Consider the following 19,863-nt stretch of genomic DNA (forward strand, 5'->3'; position numbering starts at 1 on the left):
AGTCAGTTGTTCCCTTTGGCTAGGTTTATTAATAAACATTAAAGTTCATTCTGCACATAACGGAGATTAAAAAAGACCCTAAACATTTCAACTAGATGTTACTACATCACCCTATCCTTCAGAATCTTCATTGGCTACCAGATTCAATTTAAAATCCTGTCCCTCACTCACAAAGACCTCTACCACCTGGGTCCTTTATACCTCATCTCCATCATCTGACTCCTGCCTTAGCCACCATTCTTCCAACACTTAACTCCTCTCTCTACCACTAAGTAACAAACCTGGGAGAACAGAGTTTCTGGATGCTGTTGATATGATGCTTACAAACGTTTGTATTTCACATGTGTTATGTTGTGTATTTTGATTACTGCATACAGCTTTTAAGGAATGAACAGCTTATTTGAGTGCCTGGAAAACACCTCATAAAGACCATTAAAATGAGAGGAACAAGAAGAAGAAATAACAAAGCCTCTTCCTCTTCTTCTTATAATAATAACAATTATCATTATAGACAGGGAATGGGGATATAATATCTAAGAATTAAAAGTCCAGCTGCCAATTTTTTGGCAAAAGTGATGACAAAATTTACTCAATTGACTCAGAAGTTATGAAGAGATACCGTCCATACAAATTCAGCTTGTCTTTTCAGAGATTAAACTGCTTGGCATTGCCATTTTTTAAAACTAATTACTTACCGTACACAGGTGGAGGCTTTTTATCATACCACTGATGACTGCATTCATACCCTTTGTTGAGGTCTCATGGGTTTTTCTCTCCAGTAGTTTGCAGACTATTTTTCTCATTTTACCATAGTAAAATTATAATGCAAAAAAACTTCAGGGAATTCAGAATAATACGAACTACATCAAAAGCCCTAATCATTTATCCTTTAGTTTACTGTTTTATGTCATATATTTTATTTACTTATTTCCTATTGTCATTAAATTTTGTCCTTACTGTGTTGAATACCCGTCTGTGTCCATCGCATTTTGTTAATAGAATGATAAAAAATGTTTTGTCTTCATTTTGGCGGTTTAAATGCGTCATGACGTTAACCGCGTCACTCTGAAGTGGGAGGGGCCTGAGGCAGCAGGCGGCTGGTGTGGGAAGCATCCGTCAAACCCGAGCGGAGCCGTGGGAGCTGTCGCTGTATAGGGCCCATTGGCGACTCAAACTTCACTGCCAACATGTCCGACGAGGAGCAGGAGCAGACCATAGCTGAGGATCTGGTGGTCACCAAGTACAAAATGGGTGGTGACATCGCAAACCGTGAGTAAAAAATAAACACTGAAGCTATTGTGGAGTGGAGAGGCTGACCTACTGCTCTCGGCCTGTCGTGCATCCAGCTAACGTTAGTTTCCTACACAGCAAAAGCAGCCATGTGGTTAACCTGCGAAGCACACATGCTATACAGACAGACTGACTAGCTAGCTAGCGGGTAAAGCTGTTGAGATAAAGGATAACCTCGCTGTTATATCTTTACAAATTGTTAAAGTGTGTTACAGCGGCGCGCCGTCAGCATGTGTAACTGTTACTAAGTCACGCTGCTAACTTACCAGTTTACGTTAGCTTAGCTCGTGCAGTCTGCTGAACATATCAGGCAAACGGGCGAAGATAAGTTACAGCGGGCAGCCACAGATATGGTAAGACTTGCACACGTCTCTAAATGACCACGCTCAACTCTTTTATTACTTTATGTCTAACTTTTTTAATCGATAAATGTATGCGTTAATTTTTATAACGCATATAACTGCATATGTCTGCTAAGTGACATGGACAACACAAGGTGTAATATTATAACTTGAACACCGCTCGAAACACATACTGTTGACCCTCTGTGCATTTGAAGCCCTCACATTTATTTTGTAGCGCTATTTTTCTCAGACTCTTCCTGCAATTTTCGACAAGTCACTACAAGTGAACGATACTTTATTAAGCAGAAATAAAAAAAGTGGCTACAAAAAGTCACTATCCATCTTAAATAATCCCTTGCTCTTATTCTTGCTCTTTGTATGTATTTGTGCCGTTTTATTTTGTTGTGTTGTAAAGCATTTTCTGTCTTTTTCTCTGGAAAGTGCTAATCAAATAAACGTTACTTACTTAGAACAGCGATGGAAAGCAACCAATTACTATTACTTTTTTGCACATAATGACATAATTATTCCATATCACATCCCAAAACAGCCTGTATACACAGCAAAAACAGTAGTATTGATTTGTCATGGTTAAAAAATTTCGTGTTGATGGTTACTCCCAAAGTATAAGTCTTTTGGTAGATTGTTTTTGATGTGAGGCAAATTTGCACCACAAATGAAGTTATCCACTGAGTTCACATCTATGACTTTAGATGTTCCTAAAGGATGCTTAGTCCATATTCTTTATCGATATGTTTTGCAGTGATAATCAACTGGAGGCCTGGGGGTCAGGCTTCCCACAGTTCCCATCTGGCCCCCAGAAGTTTATTAAATTGAGAAAATTTGAGAGGGAAGAAGCACACTAATATTTCTCTAATTTGGCATGGGGAACACCTGTTAATGTTATCTTGATTCATTGTGCAGTTTTTCCACCTTAATTTTTATTATTATCTTGATTCATCTTGCAGTTTTTCCACATTAATTTTCCACATAAGGCTCTTTAACAGTGCAAATACCCCTCTGAGAATCTTCACAGATCTTTTTTTTTTTGCATGTTTCTGGCCAATCACAACACAGCACATTTGCACCAAACTCAGTGACTCAGTGAGACATCAAGAGGGATCCAGAAATGTGTAGCTAAAATATCTAAATTGCCCTCTTGTGGCTGTCTGCAGTATAGGTGATAGGGTCTCATCCCACTGTTAAAGGGTTAAAGTTCTATTAATTTGGGAAAGATATAATATTTTTGCAAGAATATGTTAATTAGACAAATACTAATTTTATTTCAGTTTATTTCAATGTCCAGCCTCAACAGCATGAGTCAGGAAAAAGCTGACCCTTGGGAAAATGGAGTTGATGACCCCTAATGTACTGTATGCCTTGCTATGAGGTTGACACTCTGGTTTGTTCTTGCCAGAGGAGACCCACCTTGCCAAAGATTTTGTAGAGTAGCTGCAGTTCTTTCATATCGTAAAATATTTAACAGTTTCAAAAAATGTGTTTAGTGGGTAGTATGGACTAATGTAGACACTTTAAAAATGCTCAAGTTTACAATATTTACGCTTAATTAACACTTCAAATATAATGTACATTATTATAGAGGTGTGTCCTTACATGTACAGCCTGGTTGGAGATCTGTTTTCTTGTTGTTCTTGCCAGTAAGGCTGTTTTTATTCCTCTGCTCCTCTTGATCATTTACTGTTTGTCTTATCTAGAGGCCCTACGTCTGGTGGTGGAAGCAGCCAAGCCAGGGGTGTCAGTGCTTAGCCTTTGTGAAAAAGGGGATGGATACATCATGGCTGAGACTGGGAAGGTCTTCAAGAAGGAGAAAGAAATGAAGAAAGGTGAGGCAGGGAAGATTTGAGTTGGCTTATTGTCATATGAGTGAACAGTGAAGGACTTATCAAGAAGGAGGGACTAGATGCATTCAATGAAATTGTCTGCAGTGTGATTGTGTGTGAGTGACTTGTTTAAATAACCACAAGGGCATAAAATAAGTTTCTGAGTTGATCCAAGTGTCATTACCTCCATCCATGTGTAGTTTATTTTTCTACATTTATAGATAATTTCCAAATGAAGACTTGGTGGTTCTCTTCTCCCTTTTCTAGGCATTGCCTTTCCCACCAGCGTCTCAGTCAATAACTGTGTTTGCCACTTCTCTCCCCTGAAGAGTGACCCTGACTACACACTTAAAGATGGGGATCTGGTCAAAATGTAGGCACCATGCTCTGCAATAAATGTTTCCTTGCTTCTTTTCCCCACCTGTGTCTTAAGTCCCCCAGTGTGTCATCCTCTTCTCTGTGTGATATCTAGGATTGTATTGTGAGGTTTTTCTCTTTTGCTTGTGACTGTTTGCTTCATCAGTGAAGTTTCACCTCTCTGTCTGTGGCAAACGACAAGTAAGGTCAGGCATTGTTAAAACAGGTGGGTGTGTTGGATTTCAGCCTTGGTGGCCATCCACCTACTAAATCCAATATAACACCCTTTTTAATGCAATGTTGTCTATAAATATGGAAGTCATCTAAACTTATTTGTTGTATTGCCACATGTCTTTGTCTTTTATGTGTTTTATGTTGTTGTGAATATTTAAATTGTTTAAGGGCTGTTTGCTTGACTTCATGGTGATGTGGTTACGCACAGTAGATTTATATGTGTCTCACTTTTCAAACACTCCAAGCTTGACCCTCTAATGGGGAACACCATTTAATTTGTTAGAGTCTGTGATGCTGCTCTTCTGAATGTACAATATGTCCTTCACTGTGTCCAGCTGATGTACAGCCAAAAAGGAATTCACCTTGGAATTTATCTTCTGATTAGTAGCCAAAACAGACTTAATTGTTTTATTTTTGTCTGACCTTAGTGGTTATTGTTGAGACTTTATAAATCTCATTTTCCAAAGTGCTGGTAGTTGACATTTTGTCCTTCAGAGATAATTTGATTGATCAGTTTTTGAAGTAACACAAATGATCTTGACAGCTGTTCAGCAGATACACTTGCAATGGACTCTGAGTCCTATCAGTTTGTTTTGTTGTGTTTTTTCATACTTTAATCTGCTCTTCTCCTCTTGTTTTAAAATAGAGATCTTGGGGTTCATGTGGACGGCTTCATTGCCAATGTTGCTCACAGCTTTGTTGTGGGAGCCAGCAAGGTGAGTGCCTTTTTATTTGTTTCTGATGATGTTTTATTTTAACCATTCATCTAGGGATGGAGAGTGAACCCTGGGTCCAGAAAGACCCGGCTCTATATTTTTCAAAAAACAGAAAATCTGTTATATTTTAGCTAGATGATAGCGATCCAGTATTACAAGCTCTGTGACTTAGGGTCATTTCATGACATCACTGGTTTAAAAACAAACATCAGTTCTTGAAAGGGGAACATAAGCTCAAAGAACATCAGCATTGTGCAGCAAATTAAACCAAATGTGTTACCTGTAACTGTGATCTTAAACAAAGACATATCACTGGCTTCAGCTGCTACATGACAATTACCTTCTTCATCTCCTCAGATCTTCCAGAACATACATGAGCCTGCAGATATGTCTGCTTCTCAGACTAGCTTTGTCTTCACACTTCTGTTTTCCTTCTTTGCCTAACAACTTTGAGTCCTCATTATTATCATTTTGTTTTTAACTGCAGGAAAATCCAGTCACAGGCCGGAAAGCTGATGTAATTAAGGCAGCTCATCTGTGTGCAGAAGCAGCCCTTCGCCTTGTTAAACCCGGTAACCAGGTACATGTTACCACTTCCTCACTGTCTTTGCCATTATCCCTTTCTTCATAGTAGTAGACAGCCCTGATCATGAAAAGATCTAGATGAGTTGTATTCTGAAGAGTTGAAACTGTGGGTACATGTACCAGGCAGTAGCGGCTCTTCCTTAATAAAAAACAAGGGATGTAATTATACTTCAGAACAACCCAGAATTATAGGCTATTTTCAGGGTGCATTTCACCTGTTGGTGTGTTCCATGTTTTTTTTAATTGGAAATAAATCTTTGCTTTTAGGTGTTAAAATAAGGTATTTTTTCTCTCTCAGAACACTCAGGTGACAGAAGCCTGGAACAAGATCGCTCAGTCCTTCAAGTGCTCACCAATTGAGGGTAAGCGTCTGATTAAAAGCACTGTTCCTCTCAGTGTACCATGTCCTGGTAAAGGCATTCAGGGCAAACACGAACATTCACATTTGGATGCCTTTGTCCGTCAGTAACCAATTTGAATTCCTTGTTTATGTATTAAGAAACTGGTAAGTATTTAGATATGAAATCTAAGCAGATATTTGACTTTAGATGATTCACTTTTCCTGTTTAATGTTAAAATATCTGCCTGACTGTGTTTTAAAGGAATGCTGTCTCATCAGCTAAAGCAGCATGTCATAGATGGAGAAAAGACCATCATTCAGAATCCCACAGATCAACAGCGGTAAGACAAATCACTTTACACAGAGCATAAAATACCAATAGTAGATCATGCATGAATGTTTTGCTTGTAAATATGCATAATTAGTAGGGGTGGGAATCACTAGTGGCCCAACGATACGATAGTATTGCGATACTTGGGTCACGATTCAATATTATTGTGATTTTAAACATTTTGCAATACAGTGAGTGTTGCGATACCATATAGTGCGATATTTTGCGATCTATACCATTTTTTTCAACTGTTTAGCTGATTTAGCATTAGCCTTGCCCTCATGTTTGTTGTATTTCCATAGTGTTTTATTTCTATGTAGCACTTTTTGCAGACCTCATATGTCATGTCCAGCTTATTAGTGCCCTGCTTGTAATCCTAATGTCCTTCCCCTGATGCTGCCATGTTTGTTGTACTTACTTTCTCCTGCTCTATGACCGTCACCTCTGTTGACCTCACTGGACAATCAATTTTCCAAACAATTGATTTCATTTTTCCACTATCATAGGCTTCACTTCATATTAGCAATTAATTTGAAAATAATCGATTCTTGGGACGATATATCACCAGACAAAATATGGTGATACTATGCTGAATCGATTTTTTTCTCCCACCCCTAATAGTTAGCCAACTAAATGATCAAACATCTTCATCTATGCTGGTCAGCACCAAAGTTACTGGATGGTTATACTATTAGCTTTTATATTAGGGGTGTAATGAAATCGTCAATTCACGATACGATATAGGGCTCACAATATGAAATACTCACGATACGATATAAAAAATGAAAAAAACATTACCCAATGAAGAGCTGTGTAACAAATTTTTGTTGATGAAAAACAATTTGACTGCAAAAGTTGGAGACAGTATGTGGGACTGTTTTGCTTCATAAAGAAAGAATGAAAACAAATTTACCAATCTCACTACTTCTTTTTTATTATTTCTTAAACACAAAAGTTTTGAAAGCTTTTGTCTTAGGGCCTTTATACTTTCAGCTGAAAATGCACAAACCAAAATCATATCTCTTAGTTTATAACAATTATAACAATTCTGTTTTTAACAAGTAGATCACTACCTTGCTGAGGCTGAAACTACACCGTGGAAACTTCACACTGGACTTCAAGCAACGTGGATTCTGTGCCTCTCCACTCTTCCTCCAGACTCTGGGACCTTGAAGAGTGGAGAGGCACAGAATCCATGTTGCTTGAAGTCCAGTGTGAAGTTTCCACAGTCAGTGATGATCTGGGCTGCCATGGCATCTGCTGGTGTTGGTCCACTGTGTTTTCTGAAGTCTACAGTAAACACAGCCATTTACCAGGACATTTTAGAGCCCCTCACTATTCTTTCTGCTGACAAGCTTTATGGAGATGCTGATTTCATTTTCCAGCAGGACTTGGCACCTGCCCACATTGCCAAAGGTACCAAAAGCTGGTTCAATGACCATGGTTTTACTGTGCTTGATTGGCCAGCAAACTGGCCTGACCTGAACCCTATAGAAAATCTATGGGGTATTGTCAAGAGGAAGATGAGAGACCCCAGACCCAACAATGCAGATGACGTTAAGGCTGCTGTCGAAGCAACCTGGGCTTCCATTACACCTGAGCAGTGCCACAGGCTGATCGCCTCCATGCCATGCTGCATTGATGCAGTAATTTATACAAAAGGAGGCCCAACCAAGTACTGAAGGCATAGAAATGAACATACTTTTCAGAAGCCTGACATTTCTCTTTAAAATATCCTTTTTTTTTAATTGATCTTATGTAATATTCTAATTTTTGAGACACTAAATTTTGGGTTTTCTTATCTGTAAGCCATAATCATCAACATTTCAAGACATAAAGGCTTGAAATATTTCACTCTATTTGTAACAAGGCTATGTAATATATGGGTTTCACTTTCAGAAATGAGTGACAAAAAATATTGAACTTTTTCATGATATTCTATTTTTTTGAGATGTACCTGTAAACTAGTGGACAGATGGCATCTGGTGGCATGCAGAGCTTTGACAGCGTTTGATCTAGAACATGGAGATGTTGTCTGTACACTCTGTTGGGTTAAACTGACATATATAAACTTGAACAGAAGAATGTGGACCTCTTATAGCACAGGCATGTGGAAATTACTGTGCAAGGCCGGTGGTGCTTGTACTGCTAAGTTTTGACACAATTGTCAAATCAATTTGAAATTTTTACACGCAGACATTGTTGTTTCTACTTCAACCGTTCTTAACAAGAAGTGCTGAATTTAGACTGTTTCCTTGTCTTCAGATTAGTGGACTCATCATTTGATGATGCTTTTCATCATTCATTTTAAATTAGTTGCCTAACATCCCTGGTATATTGGTGTTCCTATTTGATCCTATCAAATAGCACTATAGTGAGACATGCAGAGATCTGATGCTGGTATCGGATATTAGTGGAGCACTGTAATAACCAGGTCCTAGTGGCAATGGGCTGATTCATGAAGCCTATCTATTTAATTGAGTTCTATGCTATTCTGTGTTGTGGAGTACCATGTCACTTCCATCAGTGGCTAGCAGGCCTGTGCATTTTGCCTCTGACAAGTTTTCTGCATCTCAGGCCTTAATGAATGTCAGAGGTTTTTGCCTTGTAAAACAAAACCTCTATCCCTGAGTGATTAAAACAGCTGCTCTCAGGATAACAAACACTTTCCCTGCATAATAGTCTGTCAGCCACAAACACAGACATGTCTCACTTTGGTGAGCGACTCAGTTCAATCTCCAGCTTGATATGATCACTAAATATAAAAACATGTAATGCCAAACTAATATCAACTACATTTATTCACATACAATTTAATTTTATGTCAACAAGAAGTGCAATTATGGTCTTGATCACTTACATTTAAACAGGACATCGTTTATAAGTCCTGTGGCATATTGAACTTGAATTAAGCTTTCATCAAACGGTAAAAATTCCTCTCATAATGATAAAACAAATTCTTTATAACTGAACATTTAATCCTAATGTGGACACAGGCTGTCCTATGACTTCAGAGGTCTGCATTTTTGGTCTTGGCACAGCGCTACAAGGCTTAGAAATTGCACATGGAGATGCGCCACTTCATGACACATGCAGTGATCTCAGGGTGATTCAGAGAGAACAGACATGCACAGGAATGACTATTGTGGCGCAGACATATGTTTATAAGTCAAGTTTTCACTCAGTTGGTGAGGGTTTGTAGCGCTGTAAGCAGTACGATATGAGCAGTCAAAATCCAATGTCTGGCCCTCGGCTTTCTGTCCTTGAAATATTTTGGCCCTTGGGAAAAGTAATTGGGGAACCCTGGCATTGTCTATCCAGATGGAGGGAGACAAGTGTCACGGATAGGATTGGGGTCTTTTCTCTTTCTCACGTTTCTTTTCCCCTGAAACTATGAGCTTGTATTAAACAGAGATGCAGCAGCTGTGTGTAAATATATTGTCGGGTAAAGCCTGGGAAATAAAGGCTACAAATCCCAGCAACACAGGTTGGTGTTGGGAGACGTCACTTCCGGTCTGTGTGTTTGAAAACCGATTGATTGTGAATTTGGGGACACCTGTACAGAGAACAGCGGGGATTTGCAGCAGCTGCAGAGCCATGAGAGAGATGCTGTAAAGACTCACTTCACTCTTACATCTGATGGACAAACGTGAAGTTGTGTAGTTCAGCCCGCACCGTACTTGCTTAGCTGCATGAGTTTAGCCCGCGCGGTTTTTAAACCTGCACCACCGTTTCCGCCATCTCTCCACCACCACACAACAAAACCTAAATGAAACCAACCAGACAGGGCTGGCAGCTCGTGGGAGCCAAAGACTGTGCTTGTCAGGTAGCCGAGGAAGGACGCTGTGGTTGAGGTCCAGACGTCACACCAGGTACACACAGCTGCCATTTATTAGCCTCTGGTTTACTGCTCAGCTCATGGTTGTGTTTTCACGTTTGGATGCAGTGACCGCAACTCCATTAATTGGGGTTGTCTCAGTGGCATTCATAACACAAGAGTCAAGGGGAGTCCAGTGCTGAGCTAAGAGGCTAGCTGAGCCTAATGTGAGTCATGGTAGCTACTTCTGTTTGAGTGCCAGTTTCCTTTCCTCTAGTCTTTGTTGTTATTGAATCCACATTTAGAAAGCCAAACTGATACCAAATGAAGCACCTTTTGGGAGCTAAACAACCAGCTCTATTGAGCTGAGCCAAATGATCTGGAGCTAAAAAAAAAACAACAGACTGATGTCCCATCACAGCGAGCAAGACTGGACAAACATCAGCTGAAGAAACATGGGCATTATCGGTGCTTAATGTGCTAAACCATGGCAAAACTTTACTGAACGAAACCGGACTTCTTCATGGAAACAGATGACACATGAGCAGGTTGTGATGTCACTTGTCCAGGCATTAGATTGGTGTTTCTTAAACTCCTCCCTGCTGCCGTTTTCCCTTGAGTTTTTCAAAAATGTTATTTTTTAGCCTGATTATTTCCCTCCAATTCAGTTTTGCTTTAAATAATGTTACTGGTGTATTTATATTGATTACAGTTTGTCATCTTGACTCATTTCAGGAAGGACCATGAGAAGGCAGAGTTTGAGGTACATGAAGTCTACGCTGTGGATGTGTTGATAAGCACCGGAGAAGGAAAGGTAGGTGTCCTTTCATTTACAAGCTACACTTTACATTTGTTTTTGATCCTGCTGTCACTATTAAACACTTCAGTGTAAAAGGATTTCTTTACACTCTTGTCTTCTTCCTTAAGGCCAGAGATGGAGGTCTGAGAACTACAATTTATAAGAGGGACCCTAGTAAGCAGTATGGCCTGAAGATGAAGACTTCCCGTACGTTCTTCAGTGAGGTGGAACGACGGTTTGATGCTATGCCCTTTACTCTTCGGTATGAACAAAATGTTTAGGACATACATTTGAATAGGGTTAGTCCAATATCTGCTGATATTTGAATGGATTTCTCTCTGTATCAGGGCTTTTGGGGATGAAGCCAAAGCTAGACTTGGTGTGGTGGAGTGTGCCAAGCATGAATTGCTACAGCCCTTTAGTGTGCTGCATGAGAAAGAAGGTGAGTGTTTACCTCTCTCTCTTCCTTGTGACAGCTTTTACTCTTTATTTACTGCTTCTTTCCTTTTTGTTTTGTTTTTCCAGGAGAGTGTGTAGCTCAGTTCAAGTTCACAGTGCTGCTGATGGCCAATGGACCCCACAGAATCACCAATGGACCCTTTGACGCAGAGCATTACAAGTCAGAGCATGAAGTTCAAGATGCGGAGCTTAAGGTAAGATTGAGTTATTATACAGAAATATGATACCGTCCATTTATTAGGTACACCTGTTCAGTTGCTTGTGAACACAAATGGCAAATCAGCCAATTACATGGCAGCAACTCAGTACATTTAAGCGTGGTTAAGACAGACAACCAAAACACATCAAAAGTTTAGCCTTTTCACTGTAAATGTTGTCCATGAAACAGGATCTCAGAATGAGGAAGGAAGGGGATTTAAGGGACTTTGAATATGGCACAGTTGTTGATGTCAGGCTGGCTGGGCTCCACAAGTCAGGGCTGAAAGTTCAAGATCCAGAGTTTAAGGGAGTCATCATAGAGAAATGTGATAAACATCATATCTACATTATAATGGAAATTTCTCTCCTCCTCCTCAGACTTTACTACAAAGCTCTGCAAGCCGTAAAACACAGAAGAAAAAGAAAAAGAAGGTAAATTATAATTCCTGAAATTACCAGGATTTGTTTGTTACCAGTTGCCTCCATTTACTGATCTTTACCTCCCTCTCTTATCCTGCAGGCCTCAAAGACGGCAGAAAACGCAACTGGACAGCCGACTGAGGAAACAGAAGCCGTAGAATAAACAAAAACTGCCTTTCCACACACGCAAGACCCCAAAGAGAAGCAAGAGGAATCATGACAAACAGCCCCATGCTCTTTGCCCATTGTACACCTAGTAGAGGCGATTTCACTGAATTAAACCCAAAACTTAAAAATTGAATAAACATTTTGACATCCTTTATGGATCTTTAACCCTTTACTGCATTAAGCTAGGGTGAAATAGAAGGAAATGTTTTTGTTTTATCCAACCTAGGCAGGAAATTAAGAATATTTGCAAACATAATAGCAACTTTGAAAATACTTGTTGCCAAAAGATTATATCTTCAATTACTGCTTGCGACTTAAAATGAGAAATCCTCTTCATGCCTGTTTTTAAATGTAGCTGTGGCTCACAGCAGGCATTACAAGGGGCTGATCTCTTATTTTCAAATCCAAGCACCATGGAGGATTATGGGATTATACCACCAGAAACTTGGATCATATTTGTAAATTCACATTTTCCTTTTACAGAGGCATGCTTTATTGAAGGGGCCATCCTGGATTGACGTGCCACTTGAGAGGCAACTTTAACTGAATTGTCATATTGTTTCCCTTTTGGCAACAAGGTCTACCAAGATTTCTTGATTTGTTCAAAGTGAAAAGGTTTATGTGTACTTTTGTCACTTCTTACCTGTGTTAAAAAAAAAAACCTTTTGAAACATTTCAAGAGACTTCTTCTATCTGAACAACATGCTGTAAAGGGTTAAATATGTGTCTCACTCATGAATTATATGTTTATTTACAATAATGACAGGGATTGTAATAAAACAGATCATCTTTGTGCCAGAGTAAATGTGGGGAGGTTAGTGGATACAGGGCCTGTCTGCATCTCAGACTGCAGCTACACCACACTAGATTTTGTTAAAGCAATAACCTGAACAAAAGACTGGACAGTTTCTAAGTTTACAAGCCAATTGTAATCAGCTTGACATTAGGGAACAAAAATGCTACATTTACTGCCATTCCCCTAGAGTTTTGTGAAAGGATTGAAACTTAATGTTCTGATTTTGAACATTTTTTCTATCAGTGACACATGTTGCTCTCTGTAATATGCCATTAGTCTTGTGAAGCATGAAAACTGAAGCTGTAAAGCTTTACTAAGAGTTTGTCATGGATCAGTATGAGATCATTTTAGGTCTGAGTTTCATCTCCAGGTGTGGGACTGTTGAGTCACATTTGTCAACAGTTGAATATGTTTAGAGAGTAAAATCCTGCTTTGTAGCTCAGTCATTGGGCAATGTGACTTTACATCTATAAAATAAAACATTTTCATACATTTGTGTTTGATTTGTCTCAATGTTTAACCATGTTAAAGATGAAGAAATTAGATACATTATCAATCGGAGGGACACTTTTCATATTTTTTAGCCCATACATTGTGTCTGTGTCTGCGGCAGTCAGTAATAATCAAGGGTACTCTTGCCAAGTTAGATATGACATGGATAATTAAGCTGGAAGTGTATTTTCTAAATTATAAGGTATGGAGCAGTGAGCACTGCATGTGGGCACAGGAGATGTAAAATTACTTTAGAGGCAGGCCTGGCCACAGAATTGGCTGAGCCCCTGAGAAACCCAGAGAATGGAACCTTTACCAATATTGATTTATTGTCAATATCAGTTCATCTGTGTTGGATCAGAACTTCTGATTCAGAAGTATTGGTGCTAGGGTCCTGACTAACAGTTACCTCATTTTGGAGCTGAAATTTATTTTGAGCTATGATTTGGTTCTGATGTTGAAATTATATTATTTTAACCCATTTATACCCAATGTTTCTGCTAATTTTTGCCAGTTTTTCTGATTTTAACCATTTTTTCCCCTTCTAACTCATTTTTGCATTTTTGCATTTAAGACCATTTAAATAACTTCACAAATAGACCGATTTTGCTGACCACCATAAGCCCCCTATTTGGCTGGGTACAGGAAAGTTCTCCCCTTTACCCCCCTATGGGCAGCATTGACTAAAGTGGCTAATGGTAACATACACTATATTGCCAAAAGTATTCATTCACCCATCCAAATAATTGAAACCAGTGTTCCACTCATTTCCATGGCCACAGGTGTATAAAATCAAGCACCTAGGCATGCAGACTGTTTCTACAAACATCTGTGAAAGAATCGGTCGCTCTCAGGAGCTTGCCACCTGTGCAACAAGTCCAGTGGTGAAATTTCCTCGCTCCTAAATATTCCACAGTCAACTGTCAGTGGTATTATAACAAAGTGGAAGCGATTGGGAACGACAGCAACTCAGCCACGAAGTGGTAGGCCACGTAAAATGAAAGAGCGAGGTCAGCAGATGCTGAGGCGCATAGTGCCCAGAGGTTGCTAGCTTTCTGCAGAGTCAATTGGTACAGACCTCCAAACTTCATGTGGCCTTCAGATTAGCTAAAGAACAGTGCGTAGAGAGCTTCATGGAATGGGTTTCCATGGCCGAGCAGCTGCATCCAAGCCGTACATCACCAAGTGCAATGCAAAGCGTCAGATGCAGTGGTGTAAAGCACGCCGCCACTGGACTCTAGAGCAGTGCAGATGCGTTCTCTGGAGTGACCAATCGCACTTCTCCATCTGATGGAAGAGTCTGGGTTTGGCAGTTGCCAGGAGAACGGTACTTGTCTGACTGCATTGTGCCAAGTGTAAAGTTTGGTGGAGGGGGGATTATGGTGTGGGCTTGTTTTTCAGGAGCTGGGCTTGGCCCCTTAGTTGCAGTGAAAGGAACTCTGAATGCTTCAGCATTCCAAGAGATTTTGGACAATTCCATGCTCCCAACTTTTTGGGAACAGTTTGGGGATGGCTCCTTCCTGTTCCAACATGACTGTGCACCAGTGCACAAAGCAAGGTCCATAAAGACATGGATGAGAGAGTTTGGTGGATGAACTTGACTGGCCTGCACAGAGTCCTGGCCTCAACCTGATGGAACACCTTTGGGATGAATGAGAGCGGAGACTGACAGCCAGGCCTTCTAGTCCAACATCAGTGTGTGACCTCACAAATGCGCTTCTTGAAGAATGGTCAAAAATTCCCATAAACACACTCCTAAACCTTGTGGAAAGCCTTCCCAGAAGAGTTGAAGCTGTTATAGCTGCAAAGGGTGAACCTACGTCATATTAAACCCTATGGATTAAGAATGGGATGTCACATAAGTTCATATACAAGTCAAGGCAGGTGAGCGAATACTTTTGGCACTATAGTGTATCTGGGTCAAACAAAACGTTATCCTTGCAACATTCAGAACTAAAGTAGTCCTGCCAACTATTTGAGTTGCTCAACTCAAATCTCTATGTTCACTTGGTATTTACCTTACATAATTTAAGAAACCTGATATAATGTGTTGTATCAACTAGTTCTTTTATTAAAAGTGAACCGTATTTATTCACAGGTTGTTCACTCAGCATTAATCAAGTTTGTTTTTTTACAGTGTGTTATTATTTGCCTATGGCCTCCAACTTATTAAAATCATCCTGGAGTACAAGTACGACGTAATAAACACACAGTGTCTAAGATCCGCTGTTTGTAATCGCAAATTCAGAGTTTTTCTCGAAATTTCGACTTTAATCTCGACGAAAATTATTTTCTCATTCAAAGGTGTCCCCAATCCTCTTCCGTTCTAATCCTCTTCCGTGCAACCCACATTTTCAGGGTGAAACACAAAGTTATTGAGCTTTCACACTATTTATGGGTCCTAATACAGGTGTATTGTAATCGTTAATTGTGAAGCGTTGGCTTGGCCCATGGAGTTGGGGCCGACATGACATCTTGTATGTGGCCCCAAAGTTTAAATGGCGCCTCTTGATAGGACAAAAACAGAGCTGGTCATTTTGGGACTACATTGCCCAAAAATCTATAACAGTTGGCGCTGGATCATGACGTCATCGATCACATATAATGCGCGGTCTTTATTCGTCACATCCTCTTTCCGTTGCTCTTCTCGCTTAGAGGTATGTGAGGTTTCTTCACTGCTATCTAAATCCAAATGAATCTCAAAGTTTTCTAAACCATCCGCTTTAATTCATACCTTTGTTTGTGTTTATTCGCAGAAATTTCCCCACACGATGAGAGCTAAGGTAAGTTAACCAGGCTTTAACAGTACTTTAGGCTTTCCTGTAACATTCAATGCTGCTTGCTAGCTAGCAACTGAAATTTAGCTCGTGAGCCGCCTTACATTGTCTGATGGCCTTTAAGGCTTTTGTTTTAGTATAATATGCAAGTAGTTTTAACCATTCTGTAATGATTTGAACGTATTCTATAAATCTCATTTGAATAAGTATAAAGAGATGCTTAATGGATGTGCTGTTCCTGCAAAGGATGCGTTTTGTCTCATGTAGCATCAGCAGTGGACAAACATAAATCAGAGGCAGTTTTGTTTTGGAAATCTGTGCTTCTGCTTGACTAGTCTGTGAAATGTTCTTAACATCCAGTTTAATATTTTAACTGTGCATCCTAACAATCCTGCAATCCTGTGCCATCATCAAGTGGAGTGAAAATGGAGGGCACACATGGTGAATAATAGTAACTCTTAATTAATGAATATCCCTTTTTGTGTTTTAGTGGAGGAAGAAGCGTATGCGCAGGTAAGCTTCAATCATCATTGCATATTCTCACACATGGCCTGTTTGTTGCACTTTGTCTGAAAATAATGTGATAAAGGCAGTGGTGTTTAAATATGGTGATATAATATTGGTAATGTTGGAAAAAGTAATGTCCAGTTTAAGACAAATATTTCTCTCATAGATCAGATTATTTCATTACAAGTGCAACAGACATGGTTTTTACTTGCATGTTGCAATGTACATTTAACAAAAGTTGTTAGATTACAGCAGAATTGTAAAGTGAAGCCTGACAAGAAACTGAAAAATTGATAAACCAGTTTCTGACAAGTCTTTAGCGAAGTGAATGGTATCTGAAGTTCAAACTGGAGTTTGAACATGGTTTTATGGTTGGATGGGTTTTGGAAAACTTAAGTCTTCCAAAATCTGCGTAGCATATATACTTCAATAGGAGCTAGTTTCTCAATCATGATGACATATTGACATGTCTCAACATTAATTTTTCAAGTAAACATCAAAGTTTATCTTGATTGAAATCTGATAGTTAAATGCTTGTTGGATGGTGTGCATCATTGTTAGTTGGTCTTGGTCCTTTTCCTTGGCAGGACCTGGAATTCAGCTATTGATCTCAGGAGCAACCTTCTCCAAACATTGTACACTATGGATAATTGCATTTGTAGGATGAAGAATGAATAGTGTTGCACTCAATACTAAAGTTTGCTAGAAAATCTGAGGGTTAAATGAGAACCTTTAATATGTCTTTACTGTAGATTTACTGTGTGACACTGTTGTTCAAGTGAATTAAAGGGAATCAAATGGGTTTGCAGTGAGACAGGTTTACAGCTCTGCCAAGAGGGATGTCTAGACTACTGAATGTAGTGGATTTCAATGAATTTGATATATATCCTAACAAATCGGTTCTGAATTATCAGGTTAAAAATTTTAGGATGTATCTGTATTTGACTTTCCTTTAACTTATGGAAGTATAGATGCATGGGCTGTAATCACAAGACATCAAACCAGTTTTCCTTCAACCTTCTGTTTATGTTCCCAACAGGCTGAAGCGTAAAAGGAGAAAGATGAGGCAGAGGTCAAAGTAAGCCCTCATCCCCAGCAGCTGTGATCCTGTCAAAGCCTCTACAGAAGACAGATCCCTAGTGGAATAAAAGCCTCCACTCCGATGTCTGACAGATCTGATCAAGCTGTGAATGTCTGACTGGAAGATGGCTGATGCTGGACAGATCAACATCAGAACTACAGCTGCTTTGTTCATGGACCATAATACATGTTTCCTAACAAACTTTTATGTGGTGTATTGAACAATAAAAAAACACTGTTAAAACTGACAAGTTTCAGACTCTTGGTTGAAGATTAGTGTGGATGTATTGTGCAGCGTAGATGTTTTGAGGAACTGTACTATAGCTTTTTCACCACTTCAGAGGTGATGGCACACAAACTAGGTGTATGCAAAGGACCTGATTGATAAAAGGTAACCTTACCAAAACAATAAGTGTTAATTTTGTAAAGGAAAGAATTTAAGTGTTAATTTTTTTTTTTCAATGTTTGACTCATTCTATCTAAATACTATTACTATAAAAAGGAAATGTGGAATTGGTGAATTTATTAGGAACATTATGGACTTTAATTATAAATTATGCTGTTAGGGAGACAAATTCTGTCCATGTACTAAGGTTTAAAATGGGTAATATTTTTGGTTAGATTGCTATTAAAATTATTTTAATGATTTAAAATGGACCAGACAAGGACAGTGCTTTTGCTCTGGAGCAGACTAGGGTGCAAAGTTTTCAAATTAACTTGTTCTACAAGATTAGATGGATGACACCTTCAGTGTTTTGGGGCTAAAGATTTTGTTCCAAATCATTACATAGAAAAGCAGATGTTTTAGTCTCCTTCAGCTGTAAACATTTGTTTTATGTGCAGACACTTGTGGTGCTTCCTTGAATTGTAATGCAAGTCTGTCACAAACATATTTACAGTCCAAAGGAACTACAAACTTTATTGACTACAGGTGAGAAGTCAGAGGAATACAACTGGATTAAGACCAGCTTATTTCCATCCTTTAAGCTTAGCTCTTTCATTTTTCTTCCGTTTATAAATGTGTACTTGGTAACGTCCACTCTTATGTTCTGTTTTTGGTGAAAAAATAAAGTTTTGTTTTCGGTGAAGTGTCATCTTTGGTTTTGTGAACTATACACAATCCATTCAAATCAGAAAAACCACTGCGTTCACTATTTGAAAAATGCAGCCCTTAAATTTCAACTATATATATATATATATATATATATAAGTATATAAGTATTGCCGCCTTTCTGATTCCTGAGTTTTTTGCATATTTATCACACTTAAATGCTTTGGATCATCAAAACAATTTCATTTATTTCACAATGACAATCCAAGTAAATAGAAAATGCAGTGTCTGAATGATTATTTAATTTTTTTTGGGGGGGGGGGTCCAAACCTATCTGGCCCTGTGTGAAAAAGTAATTGCACCCTGAACCTAATAACTGGTTGTGCCACCCTTGGCAGCAATAACTGAAATTAAGCGTTTGTGATAACTGGTGATGAGTCTTTCTCATCGCTGTGGAGGAATTTTGGTCCACTCTTCTTCACAGAATTGTTTGAACTCAGACATATTGGAGAGTTTTCCAGCATGAACCGCCTTTTTAAGGTCACACCACATCATCTCAATTGGATTTAAGTCCGGATGTTGACTTGGCCACTCTAAAACTTTCTTTTTTTTCTTTCTTTTTTTTTTTTTTTTTTTGAGCCATTCAGAGGTGGACTTGCTGGTATGTTTTGGGTTGTCCTGCTGCATAACCCAAGAGCGCTTGAGCTTGAGAGCATGAACTGATGGCTGGAGATTTGCCTTCAGGATTTTCTGGTAGAAAGCAGAATTCATTGTCCCATCAATCACAGCAAGTGGTCCGGGTCCTGAAGCAGCAAAGCAGCCCCAGACCATCAAACTGACACCACCATGTTTGACTGCTGGCATGATGTTCTTTTTATCAAATGCTGTGTTGTTTTTACACCAGATGTAACAGGCCGCACACCTTCCAAAATGTTCAACTTTTGTCTCATCAGTCCTCAGAATATTTTTCCAAAAGTCTTGGGGATCATCAAGATGTTTCTTGGCAAATGTGAGATGAGCCTTTGTGTTCTTTTTTGTCAGCAGTGGTTCTGGCCTTGTAACTCTTCCATGATGCCATTTTTGCTCCATGTCTTTCTTATGGTTGAGTCATGAACTCTGACCTTAACTGAGGCCTGCAGTTCTTTAGATGTCGTTCTGGGTTCTTTTGGACCTCCTGGATGAGTCGTTGTTGCACTCTTGGGGTCATTTTGGTTGGCCGTTGACCACTCCTAGGAAGGTTCACCACTGTTCCAGCTTTTTT

General features: G+C 39.2%; 1 protein-coding gene and 1 long non-coding RNA gene across 2 annotated transcripts; both read left to right on the forward strand.

Annotated features, from left to right (window-relative positions):
• The first annotated feature begins 1,094 nt into the window (after positions 1-1,094).
• Positions 1,095-13,187, forward strand: pa2g4a (proliferation-associated 2G4, a). The gene is made up of 13 exons (XM_041783665.1): positions 1,095-1,269; positions 3,350-3,478; positions 3,743-3,848; positions 4,713-4,782; positions 5,270-5,362; positions 5,666-5,729; positions 5,970-6,048; positions 10,591-10,669; positions 10,783-10,916; positions 11,002-11,096; positions 11,180-11,307; positions 11,690-11,743; positions 11,832-13,187. The coding sequence occupies exons 1-13, from the start codon at positions 1,188-1,190 to the stop codon at positions 11,892-11,894; spliced, it is 1,176 nt and encodes a 391-aa protein (XP_041639599.1). The 5' UTR covers positions 1,095-1,187; the 3' UTR covers positions 11,895-13,187.
• Positions 13,188-15,739: 2,552 nt separating this feature from the next.
• Positions 15,740-17,799, forward strand: LOC121529115. Its single transcript, XR_005993559.1, has 4 exons — positions 15,740-15,844; positions 15,944-15,970; positions 16,455-16,477; positions 17,511-17,799. It is a non-coding gene; the product is annotated as an uncharacterized LOC121529115 (long non-coding RNA).
• Positions 17,800-19,863: the final 2,064 nt, after the last annotated feature.

This window comes from Cheilinus undulatus, linkage group 3, assembly GCF_018320785.1.
Source record: "Cheilinus undulatus linkage group 3, ASM1832078v1, whole genome shotgun sequence".
Lineage (NCBI taxonomy): Eukaryota > Metazoa > Chordata > Actinopteri > Labriformes > Labridae > Cheilinus > Cheilinus undulatus.